At 46.8% G+C, this 16,545-nt stretch overlaps 1 protein-coding gene across 3 annotated transcripts in view; it reads left to right on the top strand.

Moving 5' to 3' along the window:
* Positions 1-16,545, top strand: part of Kdm3 (Lysine demethylase 3) — a 486,443-nt gene that overhangs the window by 455,419 nt on the left and 14,479 nt on the right. For all 3 annotated transcript variants that reach the window (XM_019047548.2, XM_072301456.1, XM_019047550.2), the window contains 2 exons: positions 1,943-2,802; positions 3,856-4,211. In XM_019047548.2, the coding sequence (XP_018903093.2) occupies positions 1,943-2,802; positions 3,856-4,211 (1,216 nt within the window). The remainder of the gene's footprint in view (positions 1-1,942; positions 2,803-3,855; positions 4,212-16,545) is intronic.

Genomic DNA, 16,545 nt, shown 5'->3' with positions numbered 1-16,545 from the left:
ACGCTAACGCCAAGTAATCGTGGCTTATACTTGGAACGAAATCACCCCTTGGAAAATCTAATGCCTAACTTCATCTTTTGCGCCGCTATGCTACCTCGGTTTCATCAGTAATGCATTTAGCTTCTTGCAATGTAATTCATTTTGCATTGTTGAGACCATCGGTCTCAGACCAATTTGGGAAAAATTTGCCTGTGACCAATGTAAGAAACATTGGTCTCTGGCTAATTTAAGAAAAATTGGTTTGCATTTTGCTGTAGACTGAAATCGGACGGTAACTTTGAATTTGATTTTCATAACCAAATGAGAAATGAGGTTTTATGTCACCTCGTCTTGTAAGTCCTGGAGTTATATTTCTCAAGAGATTTTGCAACGTTGCCCCCTCCGGACTCACGCCTTCACCATCCACCCTCTCCCTGAATCGGAATCCATTAACCTGTTCGGCAGTTGCCAGACCAGCTCTGCCGTGCCATGGAAAAACGCCTTATGAACCTTTAGATGTTGCCGAATTTCTGGGGAAAGTTAAAATTTTTCTTTCGACTATACAGAGAATATAGTTCGTAATTTGATTCCAAGTGTCTGAAAATTTTAATCTGAATGGCAATTTGGCAACATTCAAATACTCATACGGCGTTTTTCCTTAACCTGGCAGAGCTTAGACGCGGGCCCACCCCACCGCGCCCCTCGACGCTTCTCCGCCAACTCACAGTCATGCTCGTCGTAAACTTTTCTTGTAACATTGATACAGGAAGCCGGTGTTGGAATCATAAAATCGTGTGTCGACAACTCTGGAGCCTCGAGGCCCCTCGTGTTGTGCGTAAGCTCTCGCAGTCCAGTTGCCAAGTTCCCGGTGCGAACGTTGGAATCCCGCATCGCCAACACCGGACCGGTTTTCGCGAGAACTGTTGCAGCGGACCCCGGCCGGGCCGTATCGAATATCGGCCGAAAGGTGGATCTTGAATTTCATCTCTCGACCCCCGGGCTCGGCGCACGGTGGACCGAGTCAACAGGAGATGTCGGACAAAATCTGAAAACTTTAAGAGCTCATATTTCAAAAAAGAATGGGGGGGGGGGGGAGTTTAAAAGCAGTTTTACTGTTTGTTTTTGTGAAATTCTCTATTCGAAACACCCATTGGAATTGAATTTGCGACGAAATAAATATCATCATTTGAAATTTTAGCCATGCATTTCTTGTCCGATCTCTTCTATTAGCTCGTCCCTCTGTGCGGCGTCTGAAACTTGGCCTTTAGCGTGCGCGGCTCGTTAATATTCCTTGGCGCGGTCGTCGAGCTTGAAATTACAGTCAGGCCGCTCGGCCCTTCGCGAGAAGCAAATTTTAAGGTCTTGGCAATGCTACACATCGTCGGAGTGAGCAGATTACCATACTCACTGCAAGCTTGCCCGCTTCCAGCCTGGAGAAGTCAGATCGCTCTTCTGTGCTCCCGGCTCGAAAATTGTTCAAATTACCACTACAATGGCCTCAAATACGCGCTGGCCTTCTCGTGGTCACTCCAGGAGCACAATCTTGCAGATGAATCTTCAAGGAAATGAGTGTAGGGAGGACAAAATTCCTTGTAAGAATAATCACTGAAATTGACTGAAAAGGTTCTAAAGAGGTCATAGTTGGGAGAGATGTTGATAAGGGGGGGGGGGGGAGGGTGAACTGAAAGAACCTTGTGTAATCAGGCTCTGTCCTAACCCAAATAGTAATATCAGAAAGAGAAAGTTGAAATCAACCAACTTTAAATCAGCATTGCGAACATCGGTAATGTTCACAATGTGAGAAGACCGGACTGGGACTGAATGTATAATGAATTACTAAATCACTTAGCTGTCAAATTTGACTCTTCGCCTTAGTATCCTCCTCTTAATTACATTAGTACTATGTAAACGTATGTTGTTCGCTTACTCAGTTCTAACGATCCGTTTTATTTTTCTGTTGCAGTCAAACCAAAACCGAAAAGTGTATCCAAAGCGAAGAAGTGCAAGAAGAACGGTGAGAATGTGGCTGTAGAAGAAGCCAAGGAAGAGCCCTGCAAATCCCCAGCAGCCACCGCCGTAGAGAAGGAGAAAGAGGCGGAAGCGAAGGCGCGATTATCGGCACCCCCATCGCCGGTAGATCGTCCGTCGAGGCGGAGTCCGTCGCCGAAATCGGAACCCGTCAAAGTCGAAGCGGATCCACCCCCGAACCCCTCTACCGCCCCCGCACCGGCCCCGGATCCAGCAGCAGAAGCGGATACCAAGTGTGAAAGTGCGGAAGGAGAACCGGCCGCGGCAACACCGCCGGTCAGTGATTTGCGAGTGAGTGATAGTGGTAGTGGAGTGAAGAGTGAAGCGAAGGATACGCCGAAGGATACCTGGAAGGAGGAGTGCGTGAAGGCGGAGTGCGTGAAGGAGGAAGATGCGTGCGTGAAGGAGTGCGCGGCGAAGGAGCAGACGCAGCTCGAGCGGATCGGGATCGAGAATGAAGGAGCGACGCTCTCGTTGTCGAGCATCCCGTTGTCGGCCACTGTCAGAAGAATGGACGATGCCACCCCGAACATCCTCCGGTTCCCCGACCGCGACGACCGCTCCGACTCGGGGCTGAGCTCGCTCCGCTCCGTCTCCGGCAGCTGCGCGAGCGGCGATGAACGCTCCGGCTCGCGGAGCAGCGCCCTGAGCAGCTCGGACGAGCCACCGCCCGCCCCGGGCCCCGGTCCGACGACCGGCCTCAACCTCAACCTCAACCTCGGCCAAAACCTGCAGATCACCAGGTCCGCCCTATTGGCCGCTAGTCACAGCCACCAGAACGAGAAGGGAGCAGAGGTAAGATCGCACCCTCGACAGCATTATCATGTATTCTGTCATCTCTTGCTCCCAAGTACGAAGACGAATAGGTCGAGCAGGGGAGCGTTTTTGAGTGCAGGTGAAGATGAGTGAAGCCCAAGTCGATAGGCACTCGAGAAAGTCGCTTCTCAATTCAATGCAGAAGTCTCTCTGCTTCGATGACAGATCATTTTCCACAAAAACGTCCTCGTTTTTATCGGCTAGTGTCACACGATCAAATCGAGCCATCAAATGACCAAGGTCAGAAACTTTTTCTGGTATTTTATTTAAAGGAAAAGCTTCTGACCTTGGTCATTTGATCGCTCGATTCAATCGTGTGACACTAGCTACAGAAAAACAATAAAGCTCCGATGATTCAGCCAATGACGTTTACTCCTTACATGAATATTATGTGCAAAACTGGAGTGATGAAGTCAAACTAGCGTCAGAATAGAACCCTCATCATCAGAATCGATTAAATCATCCATCAAAGTTCGTCTGTATCTACTTGACCTCTTAATTATTGATAACAGTCTGTGAACATTTTTGACAAGGCTAGAAGAAAAACCTGACAGTGTAACCGACGAAAAGAGGCACTTTTTGAATCCCGGCCAGTGACAATTAATCTCGTAAGATGGCAACATTGTTTTTCATTCATTCAATTGCGTTGCAAGTAATGTATGATATTGCATACATTTAAAAGGCCGAAGCCAAGTGTTGCCAATTTTGAAGAGCTGTCACTGACCTGGCAACATCTTCTTTCCAAGATTCAATTTTTTCTGATCGACGGTACATTGGAATGGTACAATAATTGGACCGCATTTTGTAATTAGGAACCAAAATTTCTGGCTCTTCCGTAAGAACACGCGTGTGCAAGGGGAACCAAGGGTACACACGTTGTTTCCGAACTGGGCCAGAAATCGTAGTTCCGAATTGCAAAATGCATTCCAATCCCGAAAGGACAAGTTTCCACCTGTCGCCAAGAGGTTTTTCTTGGCGGAATGTCTGTTAGTAGGTTTTGTGACTGGAATCTAATGGCGTTGTTGTTGACAGGTGTGGCGCGACCCCAGCCTACTGCTGGCGGAGCCCGTGCGCCACGTGGACAGTGTGCAGCATCAGTCGCTGCTCATGTCGCATCCTGCGGGGTCGGCCCCGCCGCAAGCCGCCAACCCTAGCGCCCACTACCCGCCGCCGCAGAGCATCATGAGCCCGCACCAGTTGTCCCTCCACCACCTGGCCCAGCCGAGCCTCTACTCGCAGATCCCCGAGATGCTCTTCGCCAGGCGCTTCTCCCCGCTCACCACCCACCCGGGCCACCCCGGCCACCCAGCCCACCCCGCCCACAACGCCCACCCCGCCGACGAGCTCATGGACCGGGAACGAGCTTACCCCCAGGAACGACTCCTCAGGTAACCACACTTTTCTCTCCTGTCAATTCGTATCACAAGTCGTCCTCTCCCGGACGAAGAAACGTAACTCCATTCCAATTTCCAAGGTTGCCAAATTGACTCATACAATTCAATTTTTTACAATGATGCACCCGGTCAATTTTTGTCCAATATTTTGCTGAATTTTGCTATGGTGGTTCTATGACAATGAATAATGATTTCGCTATTGAATGAAACTAGAGGAACATTCAGTGAAATTTTCAGCCGAAAATTTCAAAGATTTCTCTGATAAAAATGCAATTTCCGACAAGAAATTTGGCCACGTTGGAGTCGAGTTACGTTCTTTCGTGAGAAAGCTACGAAGTATGTGAGGTGGTGGCCAATTTGATATACCCACGAAGAAGGACGGATGAGGTTCATATTTTTCCAAGGGTAGGCCCTGCCAGAAGGAATATCAGGGGCTTATTCTGGTATTGAGGGGAAAAAAGTTCATGAGAGGCCCCGTTTCAGGCTGAGAAAACCCTCGCTCAACAAAAGAGAGATAAAAAGGGCCCTGTGAAGTTTTGCGAGGTAAAATCCGAATATAGCTCCAAGATTTTGCCCAAAGTGCCCCAGGTCTCCAGGGAATTTGGATCTACTGGACTGACTCTTAGTTTTGAAGTGTTGGTCCAATTTGCTGTTCAAAATGGCCACCATCTCTCTAATATTCTTTGTATGAAATGCACCGTAATGTAATCCAGTCGAATCAAGGTCATCGTGATAAAAGTTCTTTCAACCTCATCAAATTAATAGGAAGATGTTCAATGTAAGAGGATTGTTACATGAACTTCATTCCCAAAACCGCTAATCCGTATCAAAATCAGGCAACAATTAGATGTAAAACACGATTTGCGATGATAAGGCTTTGTCGTGCTGTCATTTTTCTAGAATATTTGAGCGAGTTAGTTGTGATGTGGCAGTCGCTGTTACGCGTTTCTCAGCTGTAGGATTGCAGACGATAGTATGTACACTTATTTTACTTTTTTTTAAAAAAAAAAATTGTCATCAGTTGAAATACTGAGTTCAGAAAATGGTAGCGCAATTATTCAGTTTCAAAACGAAGTGAACGCAAAAAAACTTTACGTGCGGTAGCAAGGAGATTAGTTTCTATTTGGGACCGAATATCCGTTTCCCTTCCCAGAATTTCCGACTGACGTAAATTGATGGCATGTTAACGTAGCGCAGCATCTCGTTCGAAGCTGTCATAGTGTCCTTGCTGACCCACGCAATTCGAATGCCATTGCCAACTCGTGCAGTTACGTCAACACTCAGTTCAAATGGACGTATTTGTGCTAAAAGGAACTATGTGCATAGGGTTTTCGTGTAACACATAGTTCCTTTTAAACTTAAATACGTCCAATGATATTTTTAGTCGTTCTTTCTCTGCAAAATCCATACTTCTGCCTTTCATTATGATCATACGTAATACGTCGATTGGCGTTACAAAAGCATGCCGTATGTTTGAAGTACCGATCGGGTATGTCCCAAAATTCTAAAAAATTCCCGTCATTAATTCTCAGAACTGTCGCTGGAGATACCGATTGAATGTGAACATTGATTGCACAAAAAAAATCAGGTTAATCCTCGTTTTTTGCATCGCGTCTGTAGCGATCACAATTTTTTTCACGGTTCAGGACGTCATCCGTCACGCAGGAGCACTGCTCTCTTCCCCGCGGTTATTGGAAAAAATATCCCGACGTCACCATTCATTTAGCCTTTTTCCCAACCATTACAGAGTGAACCAGGACAGGCTACAAAAACGTTCCATGTCGACGGCAAAATTTTTCATCGCGGCTTCTAGTCGGAAATACGACTTGCGCGCACGAATGGTCTTACTTAGCGGTGTTTTTCGGAGGGGAATTAAATGACATTCGCTGTTGCCAAAGATCAAACAAATGTATCTCCGTGAACTTTGCTTGAATTACCTACCTAGGCGTATTACTCAGTGTAGAGACCAATTTTGTGAATTACGTTCGAAAAATTGTGTTAACTTAAACCTCTACCGTGGCAAGGTTGGCAACAATCCCCTCCCAACTTAATTCTTCGCTTGTTTTCGATTTTAAGGGTCTTCATGAGAATGAGGCTAAGTTTCTGCTCTTTCTCTAGACTTTCAACGTCACGTTAGAGGAAAGCTACCTCATTGATGTGCTTTCATTCTTAGCATCGACACCGATTCTGCCGTGATAGCAAAGAAAGCAGTAAGTGCATGCTGGGATGAACCTCGAGACACACAAAAGCATGTGCTAATCATGACTCATACAGAAATGTACCCACTGCTCTCTTCGCTATAACGGCAGGATTAACGCATCGTTATTGTTGGGATCCAATTCGACATCCCGGAGCATCCCTGTAGCTCTTGTTTCACCATCAAATAGTGCTATCAATACATCAAGGTCAAGTGCCGCGATTGGTGCAAGTCGTCGAATAACCAATCACAACGCCTGACCTTGATATATTGATCGCACGACTTGATCGTGTGACAGTAGCTTATGATGACGTCATCACGATAGGTGTCAGGCTTCAGGTCTCACCCTCTCGGTTAGACTGTAATGCACGATTTGATCGTGTGACAGTAGCACATGATGACGTCACCATGATAGGTGTCAAAGGTTCTTTAGGTCTCGTTCTCTCGGATGATATGTAATAATCCGACGGAAAACAATGGAACTTGGCAACGGACGTGCTACCTGTCGGTAAATTACCCGCTCGTAAAAATAGCGCCACGCTCTTCCGAGTCGAGATAATCGGAACGGCTACGAGTTGTTGAGTACGATGTCGGTACTCGGTGGAGCACGAGTCGGTGAGTAATTGGCCCGCCAGGACCGGGCGGTCACCGGTGAACGGTGAGCAACGAGAGCTGTCGACTCGCCGAGTCAACAAGTCGGGGCTCTCCGTCTTGGTTCTTCCTGTGCCGGTCCGGTCGTCGTCGCTTTAACGTCGTTAAATCACTCCCACGAACGCGGGCGAGTGACTGCGCCGTTCCGTTCCTCATTACCGAGACAAATCGCCGAAAAGCGTAATTGCCGTCGTTGCCAGCCGTCCGGCAAGTGGGTCGCCCTCTCGAAGTCTCGAGAACTGCACAACAAGAGCTTCTCTGTAGATACGGAAATAAGTGTTATCAGAGGCGGTTCGTAGGAAGACTGAGGTGTCATTAATGGGCATTGATCTAAACCACCGTCGGTCTAATTACCCTGCATTGGATCATCTTCAATTATGACGCAAGATAGATCTCGAAAACACCGTTACTATGGTTCAATTAATTGTTCCTAAACGATTTCATTCTAATGAACCCGTTTTGTTTTCAAATTAATGACGGCCTCGTTAATGTCGCAGTTTTTACCGACATCTTTCGCCGCCGATGAGAGGTCAGCTGATGACCGCACATGACGTTCTCTTCCAAATGAAGGAACGCAGCTACAACGTTGCTAAATCTCCACTCGCTATAATCGTATTTCTACAAGCTAGAAAACATTTTGACTTCCTTTAGCGATGAGGAGCCACAATTTCTGACTCATATGTATTGTATAAGCACTGATCTGCATGGAGAAACTAATGCCACGGATGTTGTTTTCAAAGTGAGCTGGAAATTGTAGTTCCTAATTGTAAAATGATGTCCATTTGTATTCGTGCATTTGGTCCGAGTTTTTACCTTTTTTCTTCTTTTTTTCCCTAATTCTGAACATTCAAGTAACATTAAACCGTGGCAAATCCCTTGAGAAATTGTTCGAATTGGTAAAGTGTCCAAATTGTCAGAGGATTCTTTTAATTTTGAATCGAGTTGAATCGATTGGGAATCGAGAGAGGTTTTACAGAACTAATCCTTCTTCCACTTTGTCATCTCTGAAATGCGTTGTAGTCGCCGTAGAGCTTTCGGAGAGGTGGCCGGCCGAAAGTTCATTTCCGAGTTTGACAAGTGGGCTGAGTCCTTGGAGCTGTAATTGTGGGAAGCGTCGAGACGACGAAGGATGGAAAGCGGGGGTGGGAACGGCTTGATGGAGGTCAGAGAGGAAAATCCGCAATGCTGTGATTCGGCCACGGTCGAGTTAACAGGCGTCTGACAGAATAGGAATCGTCGGAGAGAGGAGAGGAGGGAGCCAACAGAGAAAGTGGTTCAACGAGGAAGAGCTTATGCCCCGCGTTGCCGAACTGGGAAAATTCTCTCGGAAAATTTTCAAATATTAGGAATTTTCTATTTTAGACATTCTGTCACTTTGAAGATGTAGCTTTCAATGTGGAAGTATGTTGAACTTAATTTTGCAATAATGCACCACTATTTCTAGCTCACCCGTAAATGCGCCCACTTGAAGAGAAAAACTAATTGGGTATATCGACTGTGAAACTTTCAAACCTCGTATCTCGGTTTGCGACGTTGCAGATTTCCTGTCATATTTTTGTTTTTTATACGGACAACTACTCAAGGTCAATCATTGAAAACTTCAGTGATTTTTCTCCTCAGTGCGAAGCAAATTCTGAAAAATATTCAAGAAATGTCGTAGGCATGTTCTCCTGCTAGAAAATAAAACAGGAGCGGCGATTTTTAGATAAAAACAAATTTTAATTAACTTCAGAGGATAAGTAAGTTTTTCCTTACCGAATCTGGAATTAAATCAGAGGTTATCTCGGGTGTCCATCTGAAAATGTTTCCCTGGAGGAAGGGAAAATCAGGGAACGAAACAAAACGCTGAGTTCTCTACTCGATACTGTAAATGAAAACCACCCACTTCCCAGTTCCCTCCGTCCTCTCTCTCGCGGGGTTTTTCTATTTTTAATGGCGCCTTTTGATCTCGGTACCAGGCAACAGTGCAACAGCATGGGTTAGAGAGGAGTGAGGTAATGTTTGTGCAGCTCGGAGCCCGCGTCGCGACGCTTTTTAAAAAGAATTCGCTGACGCGGCCGACGCGGCGCGGCGCGGCGCGGCGCTGGGCTGCTCGAGCGTCGTCGTGTCGCGTTGAGTCGGGTCGAACCGGAGACGTCTCTCTTGCATTTCGCCCGTGTCGTCGTCGCTTTATTTTCAGCCAACGCAGCAGCGCTGACTTGCATACTTGCATTTATCAAATGAGAAATGGAACGCCTCCTCTCTCACACGACGAATAACACGACACCCCCTCCCCCTCCCCTCGGGGGACGTGAAGATGGAAAGAAGGGGGGATTGCCCGATTTACCGTTACGGTCAAGTCACGTCGTCGTCGCACTGTTTGAGAGTGAGAAGGGAAGGGATCTCGCTGTCCGAATTTCGCTGTTGGCTGCTGTTGTCTTAATTTTGTTCTCATTACAGCGAAAGTAGCGTTATAAATTGTTGTATTGCTTTGATGTTTTGACGGTGTATTGGTAATCCACGGTTTTATGGAACTTGTTATAAGGGGGAGCTTTCATTAATTATGTAATGAATGACACTTTTTTGCATTTTGGACACCCCCCCCCACCCCCCTCTTGTATCGCTTTTGTGGAGCAGATCCTTATCCTTCAACACCTGAAAACAAAATGGCGTAACACTGGGGAAAAAAACACATTGGATCTAGAGTCCAGACTCTTAAAAACATCGACAAGAAAAAATACTCTTGATTCAATCGGATTTTTGCTTGACTCAAGAACCAAGCCTCTTAATTTGAGCGGATTTCCTTTTGATTTAAGCAAAAATCTGATTGAATCAAGAGTATTTTTTCTTGTTAATGTTTTCAAGAGTCTGGCCTCTAGATCCAATGTGTTTTTTTTTTCCAGTGAACGCTACCCTCGACCCAGCCCTTCTACCCTAGATTGCAACGAAATGTTTGAGCGGCCCGAAGTTTTTTCATGAGCCTTGATGTGGGTATGGGCAACGAGGAACTAATCGGGAGCTCTTTCTCCTTTACTTTTTTTTGGTTCCATTTAATTTTTTTCATCTTGAACCACGTTTTCTCGCAACCCGCAAGTGTCATGTAACCCCTTCATCCGCGACACCCCTCATAAAACAACCAGAATCAAAGAAACCACACGAACGGTTTTAATTTTTTTTCTAATGATAGTATCTTTGCGGTCTCGTAGCCGAGCAGTGCCCGCAACTCCAGGCTCCTCTAATTAATGCCGCCCCCCCCCCCCCCTCTCCCCCCGCCGCGCCAGGAACCGAGGAGTGCCAACTGGAGTGAGGCGACCTCGACGTCGTTAATCCTGGCTTGGCAACGGCGATGAAAGAGTTCACCCGCAGAGTGGGTCCCAGGAGCGATAAAAAAGAAACAATTCAATTTAAAAAGCGACACCGGGGCGGGGGAGGGGGGAGGGGGCGGAGGATGTGGGGCGGTTGAGCACGGAGCGAAAGCGTAAGCGGGAGACCCGAGTCGCCTCGCCGGGAAAAAGCAGGGGGGGGGGGGGGGGAGGAGGAAATAATTTACCAGCTGGGAATGCAGTTATGCACACGGGCGGAGTGTTTGGCAGCGGGCCCGAAGGGGCGGCGGGGCGCGCGAGATCCCCGAGAAGTTCAGGAGCTGAAATAAGCGGCGAAAATGAGGTTAATCAAATTAGCCGTCGTCGTCGCCCGACCCGACGCTCAGCGGCGCCCCTTCAGCCCCCCCCCCCCCCCCCGACTACTGCACTTAACTCTTTCGCTCTTCGTTGGTCGTTAAGATCCCTGCTCCCGTGTGACGAGGACCTTTTCACGTATTGCCACGTTTTCTTTCCATATATGAGGCCTTATATGTAACAATGGCGGATGTGAAAAATTACCTTTTCGAAACACGCTTAAAAAACTGCTTTGTGTTCACACTAAAATGTAATATGTTTGGCTCTGGCATAATGTACAGATCTCGAAGATCACATTTCAAGTGTTTTGTCAAAATTTTCTCGATGCCAAAACAGTTATTTGAATGTGTTTCGAAAAGGTCATTTTTCACATCTGCCATTGTTACATATACGTCCTCATATGCTGTTTTGTCTCTGAAAAACTCCTCGAGGCCAAATCGGACCAAATTGCGTAATTACAAATTAAAATTTCTGGTTTCTCTGTAAAAGCACCCAGTCGCACATCGAAGGCTAACGAACGATACCGCCCAACTGACGATTTTGACGAAAAAGATTTCTTAACTTCACCGCATCCTCTAGTATGAAATACGCTAGCTGGTGATTTTACTTTTTTTTTTTTCAATTCTGCAGGAGAGCGCTTCAATGACGCTGCAATGTAATATATGATGTAAATGCAAATCCAACCATGAAATTACAATATTGACGAAGTCTTCTCTTCGTTCTGCAAAATTGTCAGTTTGCAGTTTGGCGGACATCGACATGGAGACTTATGGCCGATGAGGTTTTTGAAAATTAGTCCGAAAGAACTAATTTCAGTCTGTTGATCTTTTTTCCCTTCTCTATCCTGCCTGAAACCCGGCATGCGAAGGGGGGAGGGGGGGGGTGGAATGTCGGGATGATATCCCAGAGGCGGGAAGCGGATGACCTCGACGAGTGGTCAATGGCGCGCTCCCTTTGTGCCGGGCGCGGGAACTGGGATGTGCCGATGATGATGAGGCTGAATGGACCGGACCAAACCGGTGAACCGGTCCAGGCCCTCGCAGGGTCCAGAGCGAAACTGGAGAATCCGGACGGTTCACCTTGAGCCTGGAGCGGCGAGCGTCTCCTCACTAATGGGAACGATCAACCATCTCCAAAGCAATGCAGGCTGTCTTCTAGTCTCTGCGTAGCTATGCAGTGTGTCATATGCAGGTACTAATGCCTTGTCAGGGGGAGAGAAACTAGTGTTTTCTCAGAACGATGGCGCGGTTGAAACGTGGCCTCTGGAAACTTATTCAAGAAGCAGGGCCTTTCTAAACCCTGAGAAGTTGAACTAGTAGTTGTGGAAAATGTCAGGGAAAACCTTCAGAATTATTTAGGATTCCCGGGCAGTCAGGAAATTCAGGAAGTTGTTAGAAAAACTGCCAAAAGATCAGTTTCAGTGAATGCTAGCAAGTCCTAATGCCAGCAACGAAAGTCAGACTAAATATCGTGCTAGTTTTCCACGTATTGCGATCCCTTTTTGCCGGTGCGAGGCTCCGCTTTCAGTTCTTTACGTGATGAAAGTACCAAGAAACGTTTCGCCAGTTCCTTTTATGGTGCGAATCGTCGCTCCTTTGGCGTAAAGACGCATCTCGATCACCGCATGGGCCCCAGAAAGCATGGATTTATATGCAACACAGGGCTCAGGTGGGAATCCAGATACGCCCTTTTGTCAGAGGAGCGATGAAATGACGCAACTGCTCCTCTATTGAGTCAGCCTGCCTGTAGGTCTGATGAGAGAGGATTCTCTGATCACTCGAGCTTTCTCTGCGACGATATTACGTCGACGGTGTCAGTCGCGCCATGCCACGTCATGAGGGTCAAGTGCAAATCGTCCGGACCCGACACGGGCGACGATAGTGGGCGTGGGTCCGGGCCCAAGCCCCATCATTAAAAAGCATGGCCGCCGCAACCGGGACCGTAACCCAGCGAAAATCCGGTGGCTCAGATGAGGATCGTTGCTAAGTTGGGTCGTGTTAGGCGGAAAGCAGTGTCTGCACCTTCCTGCAACCCCACTCTCATTGGCTGAAACGCCGATGCACGTTAATTTCTGCGTCACGATCGAGTCTAAAGGTGGCTTCTCTACCACCACCTTTTTTGTCAGCGTCCCGCGACACTCCTCGCATCCATACCTCGGGTTGTAATGATCCATGGAAGCGGTCAGCGTGACTGTGCAGCACGATATCACTGTTATACTTTTTTCACACGTGCACGTGAAACAGCGCTAATTAATGTTGGTTCGTTAAGAACCGCCGGACGTCCAAATGGACGTATTTCTGCCAAACAGAACTATGTGCATTAAGACATGAGCCCTGAGACCCATAAGAATATATGCATACTAGGGCTCACGTCATAATGCACATAGTTCCGTTTGGCAGAAATACGTCCAAATGTATGCACCTCGACTTGGCGTGGTCTCGTGGTAGCCAGCGGCGCGGCGTTATCCGCCACTTTACCTAGAAACCTGTGGCTCCGTTGGCCGGGGTTACGGTTACGTAAAGCCACCTCGGGTTATCAGCACGAATTAATGTTTTCTCTAATTATAAGAGGAGAAGCGTAGAAGTTCATGAATGTCTTCGGCCCCAGCTCCCAGAAGAAGAGTGACATCACATTTGGACCGCGTTTAGCAGAAAGGAACCAAGCCACATCAGCTATCGTCAACTTTAAATTTAATTTTTTAAGAGAACGTTTGTGCGGATTTTTTTTTAAATTTTTAAGGTATTTGCTTCGCACCATGCGAAAATCACTGAAAAAAATCCGCACAACCGTAAAAAATTAAAGTGACCCATTAAATTTGACAACACCTGATGTGGCTTGGTGCCTTTCTGCTTAACGCGGTCCATCTCGAATTCGGCATTGCCGAGGCAAAGCAACCCACCAATTGGACTGCATTTCGCAATTTGCAACTGTAAATTCTAGACAGGTTTAAAAACAACGTATGTGCCATTAGTTTTCCTACGCACATAAGTGTTTTTCCAGAGCCAGAATTTATAGTTCCAAATCGCAAAATGCAGTCCAATTGTCGATCGATTCTCATTGTCTCCGTATAGGTCACTGAACTCTGATAAAGATGGAGACAGATTGACACGGCCCCTCTTTTTGGTTATTTTGTCTGTGTCATTTGTTTGCGCAATTTTTGCACTCGTGCGAATCATGCATTTCCTCTCGTTCGAATCATTCGGTACAGTTAAATTCAGGCATTTCCAGTATTTTCTAGTCGTTGCGATGAAGAGTGTTTTAAAATAGATACACTGTCATTTATCGCAAAATCGTGCCTGTATAACCGGACGTAACACGCAGACTATTCTTGCGTGGAGTGTGACGCAAGTCCCCATTTCGCAAAAAATCGAGTGAGTCACCCCTACCCCTCGCCCCCGGCGGGAAGAAAGGAGTGAGGCATATGCAAATGTAGGCCGCGCTGTCATTACCCCACGCGCCTCACGCAATTCCCGAGAAAGCAGGGTTACCGGAATGGGGGATTCCGAACTGGTACGGGCCGAAGGGGAGGGTAATCCGGAACCCCTCGCCTTGCATGGGGATGAGAAATTACCCTTCCCTCCCACCGCGGCTCCGCGAGACCTGGCTGACCTTCACCGTAGTCAAAGTGGAAAAAAAGGCCCCGTGAATCAAAACGTTACAAGTGGATTCTCGGTCGCCGGCCCCCTCGGGGTAGTCCCATTCGCGTTTCGGCCCGCTAGAATAATAACCTTTCACCCTCGTGCCTCCCCCGAGCTCGGCTGCTAGGGTTCGTTACCACCTGTCATATTCATGCCAGAGACAAGGGTGAGTTGTGGCATTTTTACGTTTGGAACGGATCCATCATCCCCCTGCGCCTCTTCGCCGCCCCCCCCCCCCCCCCTATCTTTCTATTTGCTGCAGGAATAGTTCTCGCTCGACCAGGGCGGCAGTCCTACTTTATTGATGGTTCGTTCTTTGTACCTGCTCCCTTCCCTTTTTTAAGAAGAGAGCCTTTGTTAGTGGATTGCGTGATAATAACAGGACTCGGAAAGGTTGAAAGGCCCTTTTATTCGGGCTAATTTCTGTGGCGCTGCGTTTGTTTTCGTAAGTTTGAAAAATCGCGGAGGATAGAACAATTGGACGTATTTCTATCAAACAGAACTATGTGAAGGTGAGAAATATGGGGTATGCTCGTTAGTTCTCTGGCCGTAAGAGTGAATGAGAATAATAAAGCGCCAATGACGTCAGCGGCAATGATCGAGCCCGCGAGCGGGGGCGCGATCTTCGTCGGGGGGCATTAACTCATGAGCCCTGTTCACAACGCTCTCGTGCCATGCCCGCGGCTCATGATTTCCGCATTCAGATGGCACATAGGTCTCTTTGATAGAATGTAATATCCCGCTTTCCCAATTCTTCAAAAGGAATCACGCCCACTTTACATTGCTGCTTATGCAGCTTCGACGAGCACACCCCATATTTCTCACCTGCACATAGGTCTGTTTGGTAGAAATATGTCCAATGAAGTCATCGGTGGATGCCAGATTTTGTAGATTCATCATTATCGAGAAATTCCCATCTGTATCGTTTCAGAACTTTCTAATTTTCAGACTTGACTATCTGAGCGTAATTAAGCGTCGCAAATGCGGTTCTCGTGCTTTGATAGTGCTTCTAGAGGTGTTGGGTAATTTACAGTAGTTGCAAAATTCCATTGGAATTTGCTTCGGTCATCCTTAAGGAAATAACTCTTCAACATGTATCGATTGCAGTTACTTGTTGGCAAGCAAAGCGCCCTCAGTTAGTGTCGCATGCGACGGATACTAAACGAATAACCATGGGGCCCGTATGGTTGCATCTGGACGTTTCAATGAAATTCGTTAAGTATCCATAGTATGCGACGCTAACTGAAGTTTTGGTTGCTCAACCATAGATTGATAATCACCATAGAGAATTTGTCTTGGTTATTAGTAGCATTAATTCTACTAAAATGCATTCCTGAAAAAGTTGGTAATCGTTTTTCAACTAAGTACTGGCCAATGAATGCGTTGCAAGTGGCGATCCGTAAATTGCGTAACGCGATTTTTCTGATTTTTTGACACCTACCCACCTGTTGAACGCGATCGTGACGCTAGTCCTGAAAATATTTTGTAATATTTGTTTCATTATACCATCCCCTTTTTTACGAAAAAGTTTTTCTTCTTCTTTATGGACAAGTAATTCAAGACATTTAAGGGGCTCGGATGACAAGGCGCACAAGTGCAGTTCGTGCTATTTCCAGAAATACGTGTTGGACGTTTCGAAATTACATGGATCTTTATGGCGGGCAGAAAGTTTAAACTGACCTCTTGATGCGTCAAAGTTGGAATTTGAGAGCTTTTTCACAGAATACGCATCAAGATTCAATTTTTCAATAACTGCACTTCTTCCAAGCCCCTCAACTGATAGCCCAAGTTGAAATAGCTGTGCAATCTTCAATTGGACGTACTTCTATCAAACAGACCTATGTGAAGGTAAGAAATATGGGGTGTGCTCGATAGTTCTCTGGCCGTAAGAGTGAATGAGAATAATAAAGCGCCAATGACGTCAGCGGCAATGATCGAGCCCGCGGGCGGAGGCGCGATCTTCGTCGGGGAGCATTAACTCATGAGCCCTGTTCACAACGCTCTCGTCCCATGCCCGCGGCTCATGAATTCCGCATTCAGATGGCACATAGGTCTCTTTGATAGAATGTAATATCCCGCTTTTCCAATTCTTCAAAAGGAATCACGCCCACTTTACATTGCTGCTTATGCAGCTTCGACGAGCACACCCCATATTTCTCACCTGCATATAGGTCTGTTTGGTAGAA

This window comes from Bemisia tabaci, chromosome 6, assembly GCF_918797505.1.
Source record: "Bemisia tabaci chromosome 6, PGI_BMITA_v3".
NCBI classification, from domain to species: domain Eukaryota; kingdom Metazoa; phylum Arthropoda; class Insecta; order Hemiptera; family Aleyrodidae; genus Bemisia; species Bemisia tabaci.
This window is presented reverse-complemented; position numbering and strand designations above follow the sequence as displayed.